This window comes from Cryptomeria japonica, chromosome 6 (assembly GCF_030272615.1).
Source record: "Cryptomeria japonica chromosome 6, Sugi_1.0, whole genome shotgun sequence".
NCBI lineage: Eukaryota > Viridiplantae > Streptophyta > Pinopsida > Cupressales > Cupressaceae > Cryptomeria > Cryptomeria japonica.
Window position 1 is genome coordinate 127,857,947 of NC_081410.1, and position 20,128 is coordinate 127,878,074.

The 20,128-nt window shown below is 34.5% G+C and overlaps 1 protein-coding gene across 11 annotated transcripts in view; it reads right to left on the reverse strand.

The window, feature by feature from the left end:
* Positions 1-936: 936 nt before the first annotated feature.
* LOC131040437 (uncharacterized) overlaps positions 937-20,128 on the reverse strand; it is a 110,456-nt gene continuing 91,264 nt past the window's right edge. For 4 of the 11 annotated variants that reach the window (XM_057973356.2, XM_057973350.2, XM_057973349.2 and 1 more), the window contains exons 3-4: positions 4,395-5,499; positions 937-3,897 (exon numbers count right to left, since the gene is read on the reverse strand). In XM_057973356.2, coding sequence (XP_057829339.2) covers positions 1,537-3,897; positions 4,395-5,450 — 3,417 coding nt within the window. In that variant the 5' untranslated portion in view covers positions 5,451-5,499 and the 3' untranslated portion in view covers positions 937-1,536. Of the gene's footprint in view, positions 3,898-4,394; positions 5,516-15,713; positions 16,097-20,128 lie in introns of those variants that run through there. The other 7 variants (XM_057973355.2, XM_059207225.1, XM_057973354.2 and 4 more) reach the window with 4 other exon arrangements.

Consider the following 20,128-nt stretch of genomic DNA (forward strand, 5'->3'; position numbering starts at 1 on the left):
AAGTAATTAACCTGTTGCATATTATCAATTTTTCTCACATACAAATTTATGTTTTCCCCATATTCTGACCTTTTTACCAGAATGCTTTTGAAATTCAAGTGTAGTGAAGCTTCACCACACTTGCACGTGTCAAACTTCTCAAATATGGTTACTATGATCAAGCAGTGTTTCCACCACCATGGATTCGAACATAGTGGAAGGATTTATAACCAGGCACCCATTAAAACTTCCAACAGTAGAGCTGGTCTAGTATTACAAGCAACCTCTACTGAGAGACAAACATCACATAACTTCAAGTTCATAACTTACATTTCTAAACATTACTCCGGAGGCTAAACCACCTAGTAGCATATATTTATCTGTCATTTATCATCTTGGTATTCTTTGAATATTTTTATTTTTTTCTTAAAACTTATAACCATGGGTCAGGCTTTAATGTGCCCCATAATCATGACATCATTAGTTGATGCATGTATTCTGATGTTATTGGCTACCTTGTTATTGCGGGGAAGCTTTGAACCAGGGTAAATCTCTTGCAAATGCCACCAATTAACATTCAGCCACGAGGTTATCCTTTAGAAGAATGCGACATTAAAATCGATAGCTACAGATGTATAATCCCAACTTAATTGTGAATGAAATATACATATTTTTAGAAAATTCAAACAGGGTCATCAGGATATTATTCAATTAAATGATCAACTGAGAAAAGTTGCAGTGCTGCATACGATTCAATCTGCTTTTCACAGAATCACAGTTTTATATATTGTTTTTCTAAATACAAAAAATTCAATTTATTATCACATTGGGCTTGCTAAGGCATTTTGCGATAATCACCTAGCCTCATTAGGAAAATAAATATGTACTGGACCAATTAGCAAGCTATTTCCAGTTGAAAGCCCAACCTGTGTCAATTCACCATCAACTATACATGGAAAAGGAAAAGAAATATATGTTATTTGAAGCTCAAGGACATGTAATAATTGGGGTGTCTACATTAAAGATAACCTAGCAACTGAAAAAGCTTACCAAATAGTATCTTTGACCTTTATCTTTGCAAGAATGAAAAGACAATTCAAAATATGGCTTAAAGTGGTAAATCCTCATTCTAGCAGACAAGCCAGTTGCTCCTCATTATACTGAAAGTTTTCACTAAAAAGTTTATGAACACGGTGATTTGTAATTCAGCTCCACAAAGATGATTACAATGACAATGTGTCTATCAGGTCTTCAATTTTGAGGATTATAGCCACTGTAAACATAAACCAGAAAGAAGTGGCCTCTCAGTAGCTGCTACATTACTTGATGCACCTAGCCGATGGTGAGTAGCATTCTTATCAAGCCAATATGAATTTAGGAAACAAATAGATTTCAGATTTCTTTTCTCGTTCCATCTTTAACACCATCAATAGAAACTAGAAAGCGTATCTGTGCTGATTTTTACATACAGAAGTTTCTTGATATCTGCAAATTTGACTTGAAAGGTTCTGCATTCTTTGAAAGCTCATGCTACTGCTTCTTCTAGATATTTAGCTCCTAGTTCACTATTTCAGAAACCAATATTCCACTAACCACATCTTCCTTTCCATCCTGTTCTAAATTTTCTGTGTAAAAGCCTGTCTTTGGAACTTTCATCACAGCATGGGTTCTTCTCCTCTTGTAACCATTTCGAGCTTTACGCTCTACCTGACAATCATTGTTTCCTTCTCCATCAACAGAGTCCATACTTGTATCCACTATAGTGATATCACTATTATTATCTAAGCTAGATCCATTAGGCAAAAAGCTAGGGTCATATATACACTTCCTAGATATGGTTGTGGTATGAGAACTATCTGTGTTGGCATTATTCTTCCCACCTTTTCGCCGTCTTGCAGAGTAGAAACCAGATGCATATGCTTCCAATGCCTTTGCAGTCAATGGGCGATTCCTAGTACTTTGCCTTCGTCCTTCCGCTTGAGACTCTTGTGCATTATTTTCCAGCATCTCATGAGGCTGGCCATCACCTGGAATATGACTTAGAGATTGCGTTTTCCCTGGTTCATTGGGATGCTCCTGAGAAAGTATGGGAATCTTCTGGGGGTGTGAATTTTGAAAATTCACACATTCCTCAAAAGGGCTGCCCCCCGGCGCTGCTTGTAAGTCATTTAGTTGCTCTTGGTAATGCCTAGATTCTTGCTTCAAGTGAGAGTATGGTGATTTCCAAGCATCTTCATATGTTGGACTTGAGGACTGTTGTTGCAAATCAGTTGCCTTTTCTTGAGAGTGTCCAGTATCATGTTCAGATAAAGAAATGTCTTCTGACTTTGTAGGTCCCATGTGTGCAGTTTCCATTCCTGAGATAGTACTCAGCATCACACTCTCTGAAGGATCTTGAGGAGAGGTTGAATCGGGTGAATTTTGAGATTTGACCCTGCATAGTTTAACTTTAGAACATAGCGCATTATTACTAGTCCTACTGAAAGACGACAAACATTCACTTTGAAGAGTTGAAAGATCTCGATCACTTTTCTTGTCGTTTGGTTGAGTTGAAGTCATTATGGATTTGCCTTTTTCTAATGTGGCAATTTCTACTACAGATGAAGGGGTTTCTTTACTGGTTTCAGACTTCACTTCTAGGCCAGATGTAACAAGTTGATGCTCTGTGGCAGCACTGGATCCTATCAATCTAGAATCTGTTGTTTCACAGTCACCACAACTGGATATATTCAGTCTCCTCTGTTTTGAGATAGAGGAAAGATTATTACATGAAAATGGCACCTCATCATGTGAAACCACATCACAAGTGTCCTGAATATTAGGATAACTGCATCCTTCTTCATTTGGTTCCCAGGTTCTACCTCTGCCACTATATGATGAGTAAACTGTGCCTTCTTCTGAAATCGGTGCTGAAGGACCAGTTTGCAAAATTAGACCAGTGCTATAATTACCATTCTGTTCAGATTGTGATGATGGAAGAGCGCTGCTATGTGATGGTGACGCTGTGAATATGTCATCAAGCTCTGCTGAGTTCTCATTGTGTGTAATAGCTGGTACAGACTCAGCTGGATTGGTGCTCAATGGATCCAGGATTGAAGGTTTACAAACTTTCGCTTCCATACTCAGAAGTAACTCTGAATTCAGATCTTCTGTTTCCCCAGAATCATATTGAAGACAGGCTGATAGATCTTCTGTGGGTAACATTCTGTTTTGTCGAACACAACCTATATCCTCTCCTTCTGAGGCCAAACTTGTGTCAATTATTGTAAACACATAAGACTCTATATCACTTCTGTGATATCTTGGTTGAAGATAGCATGGGGATTCTCGCATGCGATCACTTTGTTCCTCTAGAATCTCAGCAGTCCAGAGACATTCTGGCTTCAGTTTGCTTCCCATCATTTCACCCATTTCTGGCTTTGGGGGATCAAGCAACCTTGGTTCTAATGCTACCCGACTCAAAACCTCACTCAGGGAATCAAAATAATGAACCCCTTTCACTAAGATTCTTCTTGAGAACTTCTGTACACCAGGGATGAGGAAGACTAAAGATTGTTTAGAACCTAAAAATGCCTGATCGTCAGGTTGCTCAGAATGCCACCCTCTTGCCAAGAGACGGGGCCACACTGCTTCCCAAAACAAGTCATTAGATCGTGCTTTGCTAAGACGATAATCTCCGGTTAAGAATTTGACAATCTCTTCAGCAGAAAGTGAAGAGCATGCTCTGCCCATTGGGATTTCACAGCGTGCAGAAACAACCTGATTAGTTTTCATGGGGTCCATAAGAGGTGCTGTTAGGTCATGGTTTCCTTTACCAATTCCAATTGCTTGAACAAATGTAATTAGCCCCACTAGTGTTTTCAGCTCGTTTACAAATTCTTCAATAGTAACCCGCCCTTCATTGAATCCTTTCATGGCCTGTCATAAGCACAATATTGATCATAATGTTAAATTTTTTAGCTCAGCATCCAGCATTGAAGTTTAAAATAAGTGCTGTCGTAACCCCCAGAAGCATCCTACAAAGCATGGTGTTAATATGCAATCCATATGATCCCCACATTCTGTCTTGTCAAAATATTTGGTACATTTATCCTTAAATCAAATTACAATTTTACAGAAGTTCGTTCACAAAGAAGAAAATAAGGCAAAGACAACTTAGAAATTGAAGTTAGCTAGCTAAATAACACTGATTAAAAAAGCCATGCTATAACTTTTTGCTTTGACACAGCTTGATTATCTTCCTAACATGCTAATCAGGTCTACATTTTCAACAGTCAAACCTGCATTTGGAGTTTAATAAGTTTAAACCCAAAGTTCAAAGAAGTTTTTGAAAAAAGTTAGTGGACTAATATGTTCTGTTTCACTCTTTTGCAACAACTATAATACAGAGTTTTCCATTGGAAGAACAGGCTTACATCTGGTATCTTATCTTTCAAATGCTCAGGTACATGAGGAAGCAAGCGCATTGACAACTCCTGCTGACGCCATCCAGAGAAAATGCGCTGTCCTTGAAAGCATTTTCTACTTTTAATTTTTCTAGACTCTGCCCACCTGCAATAGGATTCTGTTCCATAAAATTTAGTATAATAGTACACTAGGATATCTTTCATTTTTTTTGTCTCCATGAAACTTTGCACTGAGGTGAAGTTTTTGCCAAATATGTACAACGCAAGGAGAAAAACATCCTCTTCAGTCTCTGTCCAAGGTTCAGGTGCGCTACCAGGAACCATTATAAAGCTTCCTGAATTCAAATTTTTTTCTCTGTGATCATTATGACCACTAGGCTCAAATTTCTGTTTACTAGCTTTTGACAACTCAACCTTTGCCTTCTTTACTCTCTTCCAACTTCCTTTTCCCTTGCGTCTTCGCCGCCCTTTACCAGAGGAAAGTGCATCAGGTGCATTATTAACTGCATCTGCAGACTCTATACCAACATCATCTGGCTCTCTTTTAGTTAATGGAATTTCTAAGTTTGTATATACCATAGAAGAATCTACATGGTCCTGGGTAATATGCATGTTATCAACAAAGTTGTTCTCCGGGATGCACCTTTCATCTCTCTCTTCAAATGAATCCTGCTCAAACCCATGTTCCAATTTTACCTCTGATTTTGTCAACTCCTTTGTAACAACTAGGCTCTCCACAGATGGTTCATTTCTGCAGTCCTTCTCAGACTCAGCTAGCGAAATCTTGGGTGAAGAGATTGTTATCTGCATTATTGGCACAGACAGTCCTTCGGCAAACAGTTCTTCATAGTCATCATCCTTCACCTTGCTATCCTTACCTTCATTCCAGTAGCAAATCCTGGAGGGATCAAAAGGTGGTATTTTGACTTGATATTGATCTCCAATTCGGGGAAATACTTGTGCAATATCAGAGCTATCATCACAAGCAGAGTCCCACACTAGAGTTGGAAGTGCTACTTTTTCCTCCATTTGCACTATTTCATCACCACTTTCAAGGGGCTGCATATTGCAGTCTTCTCAAGCTTGAAAAGTCTAATCTCCTGTTTCTGCAGCCCTATACAAGCAAGCAACTGTTAAATAGCATGGTAAGCAATTTATGAAAATTATGCCAAATGCTGCATTCACAGAAATTGCATTCACAAGAGTAAATACACAGATGTAGCATAAACTACAAGAACATACAACATGAGTTCGATGGGCTATTATGATTTTCTTCTTGGAAGGATTTACCAGCAAGATTGCAAATCAATCTATAATGGATATTGTAACATACATCCCTTTGGTAAAGACATTGTTTAACTTGCTAATGTAACTGATCCATCAGCTATTTTTATCATCAAAGAAGTTCAATATTAAGAATTTAAGACACATCTCCACTTGTACCATTAATAGAAATTCAAGATATTCTAGTTGCATTTAAAGGTGTTTATTAAGAATCAATAGGCCTTCCACCCACTGGTGGCATTTTTCCATCAATCTAATTTTGCAATCTCAGCTAATAAGCCATTCTGTTTACAGCACATTCATCATTGGGATGCAAAATTGAAAAAATAACTTTCTCAATCAATTATGAATTAAGTATCCAAACCAACACTTCTGCACACAGGCCTCCACCTCCACTAAATCTAAGCAAGACGGTTACTGGAGCTATGTACAAATAAAAACTCCTCAATAAATACAATAAAAGAACAAGTGCAGTTTCCACCAAAAAGGAATATTTATTGGATCAAATTCGTACCAAACCAAGCCAAGCCTACCTCCAAATTGCATCAAGTGTGAATGCCCCTTTGGTAAAATTTCAAATGACAAGACACAATGAGAATGTGGAATACAAGATTATATATAAAAATGATGCTACCTGAATGAAGAGAAACAATCGATCTAAGAAAAGCAGCACAAAACCACAAAACACCACTCATCATCATACTCTCTACCGTCTACATGATCTATTTCACACCATTTGCATCAATGGCAACATAACGATACTCATGGGAAGAGGAAAAAGATCTATATTTCCCTGTAGAACTCTGTTATGTTTTTGTTTTCTAAGTTTTTATAACTGTTCAAAACCATTTCTTGTTTTCCAAGTTGCAAGTTATGCAATTCCAGGTTTCTAGAAACCTTACCAAAACAGCAGAAACATATCTGGCAAATTTGGAAGCTTGGGAATAAATGTCTTTGATTCTAGCATTGATTCATAAATGAAACTGCAAATCCTCAATTTGTGGGGCAATTCTAGACTGGGAATTGATGCCCTTCTCACTGGTTCACATTTCACTGCAAGACAGCCTTCAGAACCAGAATCAAGCTCTATAATGCCTTGTCATTCCTGTCATCTTTTCTAATGCTCCTGCTACCTTTATCAGATTTTTCAATGAGAATTTTGAATTTCCCCTTGAGTTGGAAAATGTGTGATCACTTTTGTGGAGATATTCTGCCCTTCAGTAATACCAAGATGGATCATTTACACCGTGTAAGTAATATTATTGATTTCCTCAAAAGCAATCAATTGAGGGTCAAGATTTAAAAAAAATTCCAACCCTACAAAAAATCGTGATTCTTGAATTGAAATTAATGTTCAAGGAATCCATGTGGATCTTGAAAAAGTAATAATAATGGAATGGTCTATGCTTAGTCATGAATTACAACTTACCCAATGAGAAATTTTTTCAAGTATGTACTTCTACAGAAACTTCATATGCCATATTCCACAATTGAATGCCACTTTATGATCGTTTATGTTTAAGTATCTTATTCTTCTACTTGTGTAGAAATGTCACAGAAAATGAAGAGGAATACCACTATGCTACTAGCTTCACTAATCTCTTTTTTTAATTTCGCATATGCTCCTTAAATTTGGCAATATTCATAACAAAAATCCCACCAAATATAAAGCTTTTACATGGGAAACAATAGGTCCAACTGCTTAGAAAATGAGTGACAAAGTTTGGCCACACCTAGTAAGCAAAGTTTCAAAAGATAGGAATTACTAATTTGTTATTGAAACCTCATATTCATGATTTATACAACTTAAGAAATCTTATGAGCAACTATATTTGGATGAAGAGCTATGAGTTGAATATCCGTACAAATTCCAGATTTGCAACTTGCAATTCCTTCAGCTGCCCTTCTTCACACCAGGGCATGCATTACTAAACAAACGCACACTACATCATCCCTTATGCCAAGAAGAGATGCTTTCCTTCTTAATCCAAGTGAATTTACCATTCTAATTTTCAACAACATTTTAGCATCTTTTAATTTCCCTCTAACATGGGGGCAAAATGATGAACAGCTTCAACATATAATCATATTACTTCCATCATGTGATAATATTATCATTTTGTACTAAACTAACTTTTTATTGTAATGGTTTTAATCTTGTAGCGAGTTTCTCATTAAATTAATCTTCTAGTACGTATAGCTCTTAGAGCATATTCTTCTGGAAAATGTGCAGCATTTAAGGTGGGATATTCACGAGAGCTTCTTCTCTCTATTTATGATTCATTACCCATGCATATACATGCTGAGTCTTAGTACTAGGAATTTATTTATTTTCCAAGAAGTTCTAAGTGTTTCCATCTGCAGATAAAGACTTGATTTTCCCTCATGCTCCATCTTGTATCACTAAAACTCAATTTGCCAAGAACATTTTGTGAACAACTTCATTTAGTTTAGTCTTTACAATCCACCTTTGACCCCTCTAGCTCCTTTTTAGTTGAACCATAATAGCTGTGCGTATACTTACTGTTCTATTGAAACTGCACTTCCAGAAAGAAATCATCTCATTTAACACTGAACTCTATGAATGCTGGTTGAATTACTCAGTCAAATATGATTCATTACCCATGCATATACATGCTGAGTTTTACTGCTAGGAATTTATTTGCTTTCCAAGAAGTTATATCCGTTTCCATCTTCACATAAAGACTTGATTTCCCTCATGCTCCATCTTGTATCATTAAAACTCAATTTGCCAAGACCATTTTGTGTACAACTTCATCTAGTTTAGTCTTTACAATCCACCTTTGACCCCTCTTAACTCTTTTTTAGTTGAACGATAATAGCTGCCCATATACTTACTGATCCATTGAAACTGCACTTCCAGAAAGTAATCATCTCATTTGACACTGAACTCTATGAATGCTGGTTGAATTACTCAGTCAAATATAATTCAAACATGGCCAATTGAAAGGATATTATCCTTTTATCCTAAGTATGTGTAAGCTAATTCTTAAAACAATTCTTGAAGGTAAATTATAAAGGTTGGAACAAAAATTATATTTTTGAATATATCTAAATTTTGCTAGTATTGGAGACTGGTTCAGATACCCTACAAAAATCATCAAAAAACTCACTCATTGTCTATCAACTCTGAAAATTGGATAACCAATACAGCATCATCAGCCCAAAAGATACAAAACTGTTTTCATATGTCCCTGCTAAAAAAAATTTAGTGAATGATCAGGTTCAATATTTGATTTAGTCATATATGTTATGGACCTTGATAGCTAACATTTTCTCAAGAACATCCTTTATGAAAGATCAGTAAAGGATCCAATTTTACAAGATTGGTTGAACCTTAGAATATGTAAACCATAGTTGGAAGACTCGTGGGACTCGCCACGGACTCACCAAGACTTGCGAGTCTATTGGCGGGCCAAGTCGACTCACCAAGGACTCGCAAGCTGAGTCAAAATGAGTCCTAGCAAAAGACTCGCAAGTCTGTGCCAAGGACTCGCGCAAGTCCTAAGTCGGGACTCGCGAGTCCAACTTAAAGACTCACGATGCACAGAAACGTGCCCAGCAAAAGAGATAAGAACACATCAAAATATTATCTAAATTTTTTGTTTTCAAGTCAGTCTCATTCTCTTCGTCAGAATATTTACATGAAACATAACATTTTCTTATACTTTAAGTTATATTCTATGTATATATTGGCAGGATGTTTGAGAGTGGTTTCAGATCTCTAGGAGTTATAATGCAAACTCTAGGTTTTAGAAAATCTTTTAAATTTTCAGACTTAGTCAGATTTTAGTAATCAGTATGCTCCTATTAGCATTCTCTTGCTCTCTCTATCTTACTCACTTTATTTGCCCCGAATTTTAGACCTATCTATCTCCCTATCACTCTTCCTCTATCCTCTCTCTCTACCACTCTCTATCTCACTCTCTCCTCTCTACCCCACTCTCTCAGCCTTAGACCCCAGCAAGTGGTCCTACCCTCAACTTAATTTTGGCGAGCTGGAGAAGCCACATCGGACTCCTAGTTCTATCTCTCGCTTGGTTTTTCACTAGAGCTGGGAAGAGGAAGATGTAGTCTTCTCTTTAGTTTGTTCATTGTTGTTTTTCACATTTGGACATATCATTATATGTAATTTGTAAACATTTATAAACTTATGCTGCTGTTATACATTTTAAAGTTTGAAACTATGAGTATGAATGATGAAATTTCAAATATTGAGTGTTTGGAGATCATATGACATGTGTAATGTTTCAATTATGGCTCTTATGTTCTCTAAATGCATTAATTTTTGTTTTGTTTTGTTTTTTTGGTAAAAGTACAGACTTTTTCTTGCTGAGTCCTTCCCCGAGTTTTTGCCGAGTCCGAGTCCGAGTGCCAACTCTGTGGCAAGTCCAAGTTTTCCAACTTTGTAAACATTATAATTTTGTCAATTTTATGCTTTATGTTGTTACAATTGAAATCCAGAGAAATAACCAATGTCTAAAATCTGTCCAGATCTGTTTAAACATGTTCTGTTATTTTGGATTCACTTGATATGATTAGTTCTCATAGAAATTTTCTTACATTTAACTAATCAAATTACCACATTATTTGTCAAGTCTATTTAACTTTAGCAAAACATACCTCAACGTATCTGAAAAAACTAACACTATGAATCATATGAATGTAACTTTGGAATAAAACCAAACAAATAATTTGAATCTTGTCCCTCAAATTTAGAAGGGAATAAAACTTAAACCTCAAGCAATATAACGGATGGCAAAAATGTAGAGAATCCCACTCGATAATTCTGCGTTTAATCCTCTAAAATCTTTTGTTGCAACATCACTTTTATTTGAGGTACATGAGTAAATTCTGGATACATAACTTATAATCTCCACACATGCATTGCCGTGTGTATTTCATGGAAATAAAATGAAGTCAAGAACTTTATTATTGTGGATATTTTATCCCAAAGACGAATATCTTGAAAACTAAACAGAAACAAAATAGAACTGCCCAACATACACGATAACCAAGAGAATTAAAAGCATATAACTATAAGGATTAAAAAGTTTTGAAAGTGAACCAATTGATGGTGAGCATAAAGATCCAGGTAGCTCTATCCTAAGGAATTGCATTAGCATTCATGTTTGCTAGCAAATTCGTATCATGTTCTTTTATATTTTGTAGAAAATAAATTTAAATCTAGTTGTCCACCAGCATGACGCACTGACATGCTAATTTAATTCCAATCACGGTAGGATTCCATTTGCATGGCAATGAGATGGATGTATCAAAATGACAAAAAAAAGGAAAATTAAAGAAGCAATGTAATATTCCCAACAAAGAGAAAAAATGATATGCTCCATGCCAAGTGTAATGTGTACACATCAAAATTGAAAATAAGCATATAACATGCATTAAATATGAAAAATAACAACTATGACAAATATATCAGCAAACAGTTCCATAGGCATATACTTAGTAATAAGTATCATCAAATTTTCAAATGTTGATCCCAGAAAGCTCGTAAAATCAACTTGATATATATTTTTTAAATTATTAAAAACATTGTTTATATATTAATATTATATGGATATTTTAATTGCAAGGTTTTCGCTGAGCTTTTCCACTAAGTCCCAAATTCAAGTCCAAAATCAGTTTACCAAGTTTGCTTAACACTATGGTCAGAAGGGCATGAGAAAATTCCCTGTCCTTGATTAAGCATGCTTATTCATATTTTTTTCCAAAAATAATGCTACTATGATGTCTATGCTATTCAAGCGTACTCCAGTTGTAGGTGGATATGCAATTTTTGGTTTACTCCCATGCTTGGTTAGGTCAAAATTGATGAGTACAAAATTTAATATATATGGTAAAATAAAAGAAATGCAGTCATGGTTTTCCAAAACAAAAATTGAAGTCGAATAACATTATTATAAGTGAAGGAAAAGAAATAAAGTCAAAATGTCAACACATCTTCTAATTGGCCCAATCTTACGAAAAGAATATCTAATGATTTTTACATTCCTAATTGAAGAATTTCTATACCATGTTTTATTAAAAGAAATACCCAGAGGGGATAAAAACTAAAAGATGCTTTTGAGCATGCTGGATTATACAAGTACAAAGGTAACTACATAGAAAGCTAGTCATTGCTCTAAAAGGTAAATCCATCTATTAGGAAAATTGCTGAACCTATTCTTCATAAACAAGGGGCCCATGTTTTAAAGAATATGTAATGCTTGGAGAAAGTTGAGAATGGTTAACAAGAGCACATCACCCACCAGGCTAGGAGCAATGCCATCTGAGTGTGCAAAGAAGCAAATTCAATTGAGACTTGTATTCTGTCTTTATTCAGAGGGGATGGCATTGTTGTAGAGATCCTCAGTGCAGTGAAACAATAGGCAACTAGAAATGTGTTAATCAGACCAAATCTTAGTATGATGGGTACACCTTTCAACTCATTCACATCTTAGCTGAACTTGATATGCATTAAGCATCACTAAACATCAAATTAAATCAGAAAAATATTGTTGGTATCCATGCTTTTCGTGTAATTTCACACCCAGGCAATAATCTCCCAAGCCTTCACAACTTAGCACAGAGAAGTGTATCCAACACTTTCAGGTCAGTTGCACACTCTGTCCATATAATTTTCCAATGTTCAGCCAATTACTTGCAGCTGTGTTCTATGTAACCTTTTTGATCCCACACTTAAACCAGCTGATTTTGATAATTCTCCTAGGAAAACTATCTTAGTTCTGTTGGAACCCTAAAATTTGCAATTTTTAGAATTCCAAATTCCAAGACAAGGAGCAAGAAAAATTCTAAATATATATATACATATATATATATTGAATAGGTACAAGTAATATATTTTATATTTGTTGCACAATATGAAACCATAACATAAACACAATAATGGGCATAAAAAATGGAGTGTGAAGCACCAAAGGGGGTATTTACATCATTTAAAGACCATTTATCCATTATATACCCATAAAATAGCCTTAAAATACCTCTAATATGCCCAAACAACTTGTAAAGTGACAATTAATTACATAAACTAAGGCAATTTCGGGATTTGGAATTATTTTTATTTAAAAGGGGGGTGTCTTTTCACCCAAAGGGGTATGAAAACCATTCAAACACATATATATGTGTGATGTAAAATGTAAAAAAAAAAAAGAATAGAGATAGAAGAGGTGGAGGCAATTTTGTACTTTTAAACTTTTTATCAAAAATAACCAGTTGCATTTTCTTTCTCATATGTGTTGAGAGTTAACATATTTTTAGAAGGCAGTTGCTTATGATATTATCTAAAAGTGGATAAGGTTATTCGTGTTCTTCCAGTAAAATTTTGTGTTTTATATTGTAGATTTGGATCAAAAAGATTTACTCGCGAATTGTAATTGTTCCTTGTATTTCTTCCTTGGATAGTCTCTTAAAAGTTAGGGTTAAATTCATTCAAGCAGTTTACAATATAGACATTGAAGTAGAGCTCATAAGAAACAGTAACTGACAGACTCATCGAGAGGTGGTGGGATTAAAAACTGTCTCATAAGTTTACACAATAAGTCCTGAAGAAATATAAGACTCTGTAGCCCAAATAGGAGGAAAGACATTGATCATTTGTAAACAAACCCTTTAACCATACCAGTTACCCTTTACCTTTAAGCATTAGGATTAGTAGAGTAGGTATAGTAGGTAATTTAGCCAAAGTGTAACATATATACTTTTGTAAGATACATAGATCAATACACACATCTGAAGTCAGTTTGTTTAAGAAACTTATGCCATTCTGAGACTAGGAGACATCAGATTAAGACACTAAATCTGCTATAAAAAGCATTAGTTGAAGGAACAACTAGTGAGTAGGTATACCCGCCTAGGTCCTGCAGAGCCTAAAGTGAGAGAGTTAGTAACCAAATAGGTTCACTCTATAAATTGGCCAAGTCAATTGGAGGGTTTGATCATAGGAGTTGGCATTTCCTTAGAACCTATCCAATCTGTTGATTTGAGACCCAACAGGTTCATTTTGCTATTTTCTATGTGCATTATACAAAATTTTGAATTCCATGACTGTGAAAGGAACTGTATTGCTGATTGTTGCTGATTGTTTTCCTCCACCTCAGTAGCCTCTGGATGGATGCAACTGGAAAGTTTGTGGTCAGGTTTACAAAGAACATTCCATATCGAGAAGCCTACAAACAACGGTTCAAAGTCTGTATGCCTGGTTGATCTATAATATATATACATAACAACCTTGTTTATTGGCATCCTTATAGGCTTATAGCTTTATAAACCCCATCATTTATCCAGTTTACTATGTATCCTTTCCTCTACACAATGAAATTTCCCTCGTTTGAAAGGTTATAAGTTTAAGCCCATTTGTTTTTATAAGTCATTCCATGTAATCAGTTATTTAATGCAAATAACTCCTGTGTACCTGTTTCTTTCACACGCAATAGTGAGTACAAGACTGGAAAAATTAGTTACAAGATAATTGGAAAAAATCTCCTGACAGATTCCTCTTTAAGAAACTATTATACTTGTACAATGAAAAGATGGAATCCAGGAATAGCTGTTTTTTTATAAATTTTGGCATTACCATTACAGAAACTTCTTTAACAAACAAAACAATGCTTTGACCATCGTTTTAAGCTTGGCTTGTTCACCATGCATCAATGTAAGAGTCTTCTGGAGGAAAAAAATAACTATGCCTGTTTTTCCAGAAGACTCTCTTAAAATATTTTGAATTTACTGGATAATGGAATACAACCAGCTAATTAAAAAACTACTGCAGTTCATATAGAAACCTTTATAATCAATTTGCTGATAGAGGCATGAATAAAAACAGACTTTGGTCTTCTCATTTGTTTTATTTTTCAGTTGATGACTGCATTACCAATTATCCTTTCAAGAACATGCATTTGATTTTTAATTTAAGTGAAGGATAAAAGATAAAACACAAAAGAAACTTAACTATCAATTATCCTTTCAGGAGCACAGATTGATTTTTAGTTAAGCAAAGCATAATTGTTCTATAAAAATTATCCATTGATTAATCCTATACCAGCGTAATACTGATGATATAATTCAGAACCCACGTTGCAGAACAATAAATAAAGAAAAACACAACCTAATATAAGGCAACATGTGAAGCAGGAAGCATCCCACAGATACATAGATTCCCTGAGTAAAAGAAGTTCCTTATTGTGCCAGCTGATTGCCAACTGCTCTGTCCCACTCACAGTAAAAGTTGTGGCAAGCAGAACGATTCCACAGAAGCTTTCAACAAGTACAACACCATCTGCTTTGTCATGACTTAACAAAACCAAAAACATTGAGGTCCCAATTCAGTAAACCATCTTATCCAAATCCACCCCCTTTGTGATAGGTGAAACGAAAATCCATTCAAAAGCCAAAACCAAAAACTTGTTATCAACAGCGATTCAGTTGGAATTGTAGACACCCACGAATTAAAGCTGGATATAGTCAACTCCAAAAACAAGAGATGGAATGTGCACAGCATGGGGAAAAATGCAGCAACTTTGAGCAAACAAAAATACGATAAAACAAAAATCAATCACACGAACACCACCAACGGCCAGCAGGCAGAAAGGGCACAGGCTCTTCAAAAATTCAAAAAATAAATCAAAGAACATATAATGTTATGTCCTGCTCTGTACACTAAACCCAATTCCCAATTTGTTTACTCGTTAAATTTAGTGTACCCACAATTGGATTTCCCAGATTCGTTTCGACAAAAAAAACTCCAAGATAGTTATACCGAAAGTCTCAGATGTTATACCAATGTTATGACCAAAGATATATAAATTGCAGAGGCATTATGCGTGAAAGATCTATTCGCCGTATACAATGAATTCCTCTGTTGGGTTTCACTCCACAAACACAAATTGCATACCCAGAACTTACAACTTAAACATAACAAACACACCAGAGCACCATGTATTGATCTACCACAACAAAAAAATGTATGAAAAAGAAAAGAGTGTTCAAATGCATAAGTCTTACCTGCTACTCCTTCATAGCTCGTGTAGTTGCGGTTGCATAGGTATAATGATGAATAGTATCTGGGTTGCCCACAAACAATCTTGTAACAGGATCTATCAAGCCTTCAATCAAAAACAACTTGAAGATGGAGGAGAACTCGAAGCTGATATCGTCAAACACTCGAAAGGAGATCGAGAGCAATAAATTAATAAATAAGTGAATGTCTCAATTTATATTCAACATGCCAAGAATGCAAAAATTTATTTCGTTCTATTGTACGGTAATAGTTTTATCGTTAGCTATGAGGATGGTGGCTCGCCAAGGTCAAGGATTATGGAGACTGATATTTTTGAATATTTTCCACAAAAATGATTGGAAAATATTAGAGCATCCTTGCACCTTCCTTAGTCAAATTTTCCTTTACAAAGAATTTTTATGCTTCATTTCATAAGAATTGATTGCATGACTTACATGGGAATTATGTTTGTACGTATATACAGGTGTAAAGTATATTACTTTTCCTGTATTTTCCTTGGTTTTTATAAATTTTATTTACTCTTGACTCGAGTTTTAAATGCTTTTCTTCTGGAGTAATCTTGAAATTAATATTTAATTTATATAATCAGGATAATAAATGGAATTAGTTTCAAATCATAGTCAGATCAATTAATTCAGTTATGAAGTTATACATTTATTTTTTATTAATAATATAATATTTAGTGTGTTAAGAATAATAATTTAAAAATAAAGAATTTGGATTTGAAATTTTATAGTAAGAATATTTGATCTTGATCTCTTGGACCATATGATTTATTATTCAAATTTACTTTTAATTATATAAAAAATGATTATCTTTATATTTTAGATAATCTCTCGATTTACATATAAATAAAAATATGTTTTCATAAAAAAAGAATGAATAAATCAATCAACCAATTTAACTACTATTAAATGATAACTTTAATTTAAATACAATTTTACTAGACAAATTGATAAATTTTCAATTTTATAAATAAAAAGTGAAGAAAAATACATAAGCTATAATAAATAAAATGTAAATAGTTAATAAACTAAGAAAAAAAAAAATCCCTTTGGGGTTGAAGTGTTCCTCAAGGACATGTGGAACTAGTTTATAAAAAAAAGTCAAATCCAAACTTCTAAATTGGAGTAGTTATTTTATGTTCATGACTAGGAGAACCGAAGTAGCCAACTAAATCTCTTCGTCAACCATGTTTATACCTTAGCGTCTTGGTTTTCTTTTAAAGCCTATTATAACCAACACGCTCAACTTAGCTAAAGTTGCCTTTGGGCCAAGTGAGGTGACAATAAGGGCATGCTCACTACTTCTTTGACTCATTGCATCCAACCAAAGGGCAAAGGTGGCTTAAGAATCATTTACCCACATTCTTGAGGCATTTGCCTTGGCAATAAATAGATCATCCACGCCTTGTAAGGTCATGCAACATAACAACATTAAGTTCAATACATAATCCAAATTGCCATTACAAACAATCCTTGGAAGAAATATTCCATTAACCCCTTACTTCAAAACTAATGGCTCTAATCTCTTTAATAGTAGTTGAAGAGTTTGGCAAAATATCTACTAGCACCTCATTTGGTATGATTGATCCCTATGAAATGGATAAAGCTTTTCGTCAACATCATTTGGTGGAATTCTTTCATATGGATCACCCTCAAGTAAGTGACTATTCAAAAAGGGCATTCAAACTTTCAAGGATCTTTAGAACATCCCATTTCTAGTGGAAGATATGGTTAGATCTCAAGCAAGAGTTTGGACTCAAACAAGTTGACCAACCAAATATTGTTGAAATTCAATGTCTAGTTCCCCTCCTTCTCACCCTCAAGCTTCATTTGTTTTTCTCTTGTAATCTCCTAAAGGACTTACAATGGCCCCATGCCCAAAGTATTATACTTTTCCCCCTAAATGAATTTACAAAACAATCATCCCTAAATCTTCCTTGACCACCTACCTTCATGAAAAATGAGAATGCAAATTTTTTATTGCCTCTTGAAAAAAGCTTAGCCTTCACTTGGTTGATGCCTAGCCTCAACTTACAACCTACAAATTCCTCTAGCTCAAAATGTTTGTTGGGTCCTATCTTTGTTTCATCCACTCTACTCATGCTTGCTACCACTATCATGAGCTCTCAAATCTACTCAACATAATTTATAGACTTGCATGGATGCAAATACAAATCAAGTTGCCCTCCAATCCTCACTTTCAATTTTGTTCACTTACACCTGGTTATGGAAGATCACATTCTTAAGCTTCAAAGTTTTAGAGAATATAGTGATTGAAATATGCAAGCAACTTATAGTGAAAATTATTTGAATGTTTCGTTATCTAGTTGCATTCTCTACCTCTTGCTCTCCTCATGAAATTCAAATACAGTATTTGTACTCTAATTTGTCTCCTCAACTTGTCAATCTCTCCATTCCTTTATCAAATCAATTCCAAGTGTATCAAAACCTCAGTCAACAGGTGTATAGTTTAGAAACCGAACTCTATCATATCAAACAAGACACTATGGACACTAATATGAATTCTTAGTGGCTAGTTTTCAAGGAGTTGTGGCACAATCTACCCTTCATGTATCAAATTCTCTACTAGAACACTAATGCATTTAGTTTATATACCGCTTTTTACCTATTGGTGAAACCACAGTATCAAATTCTCTACTAGATCACTAATGTATTTCATTTATGTACTACTTTTTAGCTTTTGTTGAAACCACTATATTGAATTATCTACTAGATCACTAATGTATTTGGTTTATATACTACTTTTTAGTTAGTGGTGAAACCACTATATCAAATTATCTATTAGATCACTAACATATCTAGTTTATATAATACTTTTTAACTATTGATTATTGATTATAGATATACTTTTGATTGTCGTTTTCATACAACAATCTTATTAAATTCTTTTTTATTATTATGAATCAAATTGATTATCATATTCCTCAATGTAACATTCATACAATAATCTCACAATTGTTATATATTTGCTCACAATTCTACAACTTACCACTCTATATATATGGACCCTTACCCTATAAATTTTATGTGAAAATACGTTTGAAACTACATAGATGATGTTCATATGCTACCTCTAGCCTCAAATCACTAAAGTCCCATTTTTTTACTTTTAAATTAAATAATAATAATAATTATTGATTGGTTCTATAAGGTTTCTTTTTAAACGTACCTTAAAGCTTATTCAGCCAATCGTAAGAAACGAAATACGGGCGTTTGTCCAAGCGGGACTGGACGGTAGGGGATGTATTTTTCTTTTACGTGAATAAATTAACAATAATATTTTAAAAACCACATTTAAATTACTCGCGAGAGTGTCGGGTCGCAATTTTAATATAATTTATTTATATCGCGTGTTTTGGGGTTTTCAAATATATTTAGATTTTTAATTGTGTGTTCTAACAAGAGCGATCTCTATAATAAATTAGTGTCTAGGGCAGTGACTAAGTATGTGTTTTCATTTTTGTGTTATTAATTTACATGATGCTTTATTAAAATTCAATTGTATATTCTGAGTTGAATTTTATTCATCCATATTTTATATAAAAAGGATTTATAATTATTTATTTTTTATTAAAATAAAAGGTTTAATATTCATTATATTTAAGTGATTTTCATGTAAGTGAAGCATTAAAATTAAGTAAATTTAGAAAGTCTTCATGTACATTATTATAAGTATTTTTTTAGGGGAAGTGTATCATTATAGTTAACTTTGTGCATCCACAAATTCTAAACGATACATCAAATTTTGACAATCTTTTTTTGGTTGTCTTCATCGGTGACTCAACTGCTTATAGCTATTGTTTTGACTTCTGGATAGTAACAATGTGCACTATGGAAAGTGTCGCCCGATACTTACTTAAAGATGCCCCAATAATCGTGCACTTATAATTGCCAATTCTTATGCACAAATGCCTCAGTAGTCGTGCGCTATGGATACCGATAAAGGTGCATAAATGGGCCAATTATTAATGGGCTATTAGTACATGTGAAATTTATTAAAGGGCTTTTAGTTATTTGTTTTTTAGTTTTTTTAAAGTTAGTAATTGGGGGCTTGGGTGTGCAAGGAGTGAATGGTTATTGGAACATGAACGGTAACTAGCGCTCTTCCCCTAGATACAGTAAATACTAAGTTTGGCCATTCGATCTTATAAGACACAAGTTCTTGTGAATCATAACCTCTGAAATATTAATAAAAAAAATGACTCCAAATTATGAAGTTGAGTTTAATAAAATATTGGGATGGTGGTCTAGCTTTGATTGGTGAGAGCTTCGTGTGGCAAAGCACAAGGTCATGAGGTCCCATCTCCCCACAACCCATGATGTACCAGACGACATGTCGCGTCAACATCATTGGTCACTTTAAACGAGAAAAA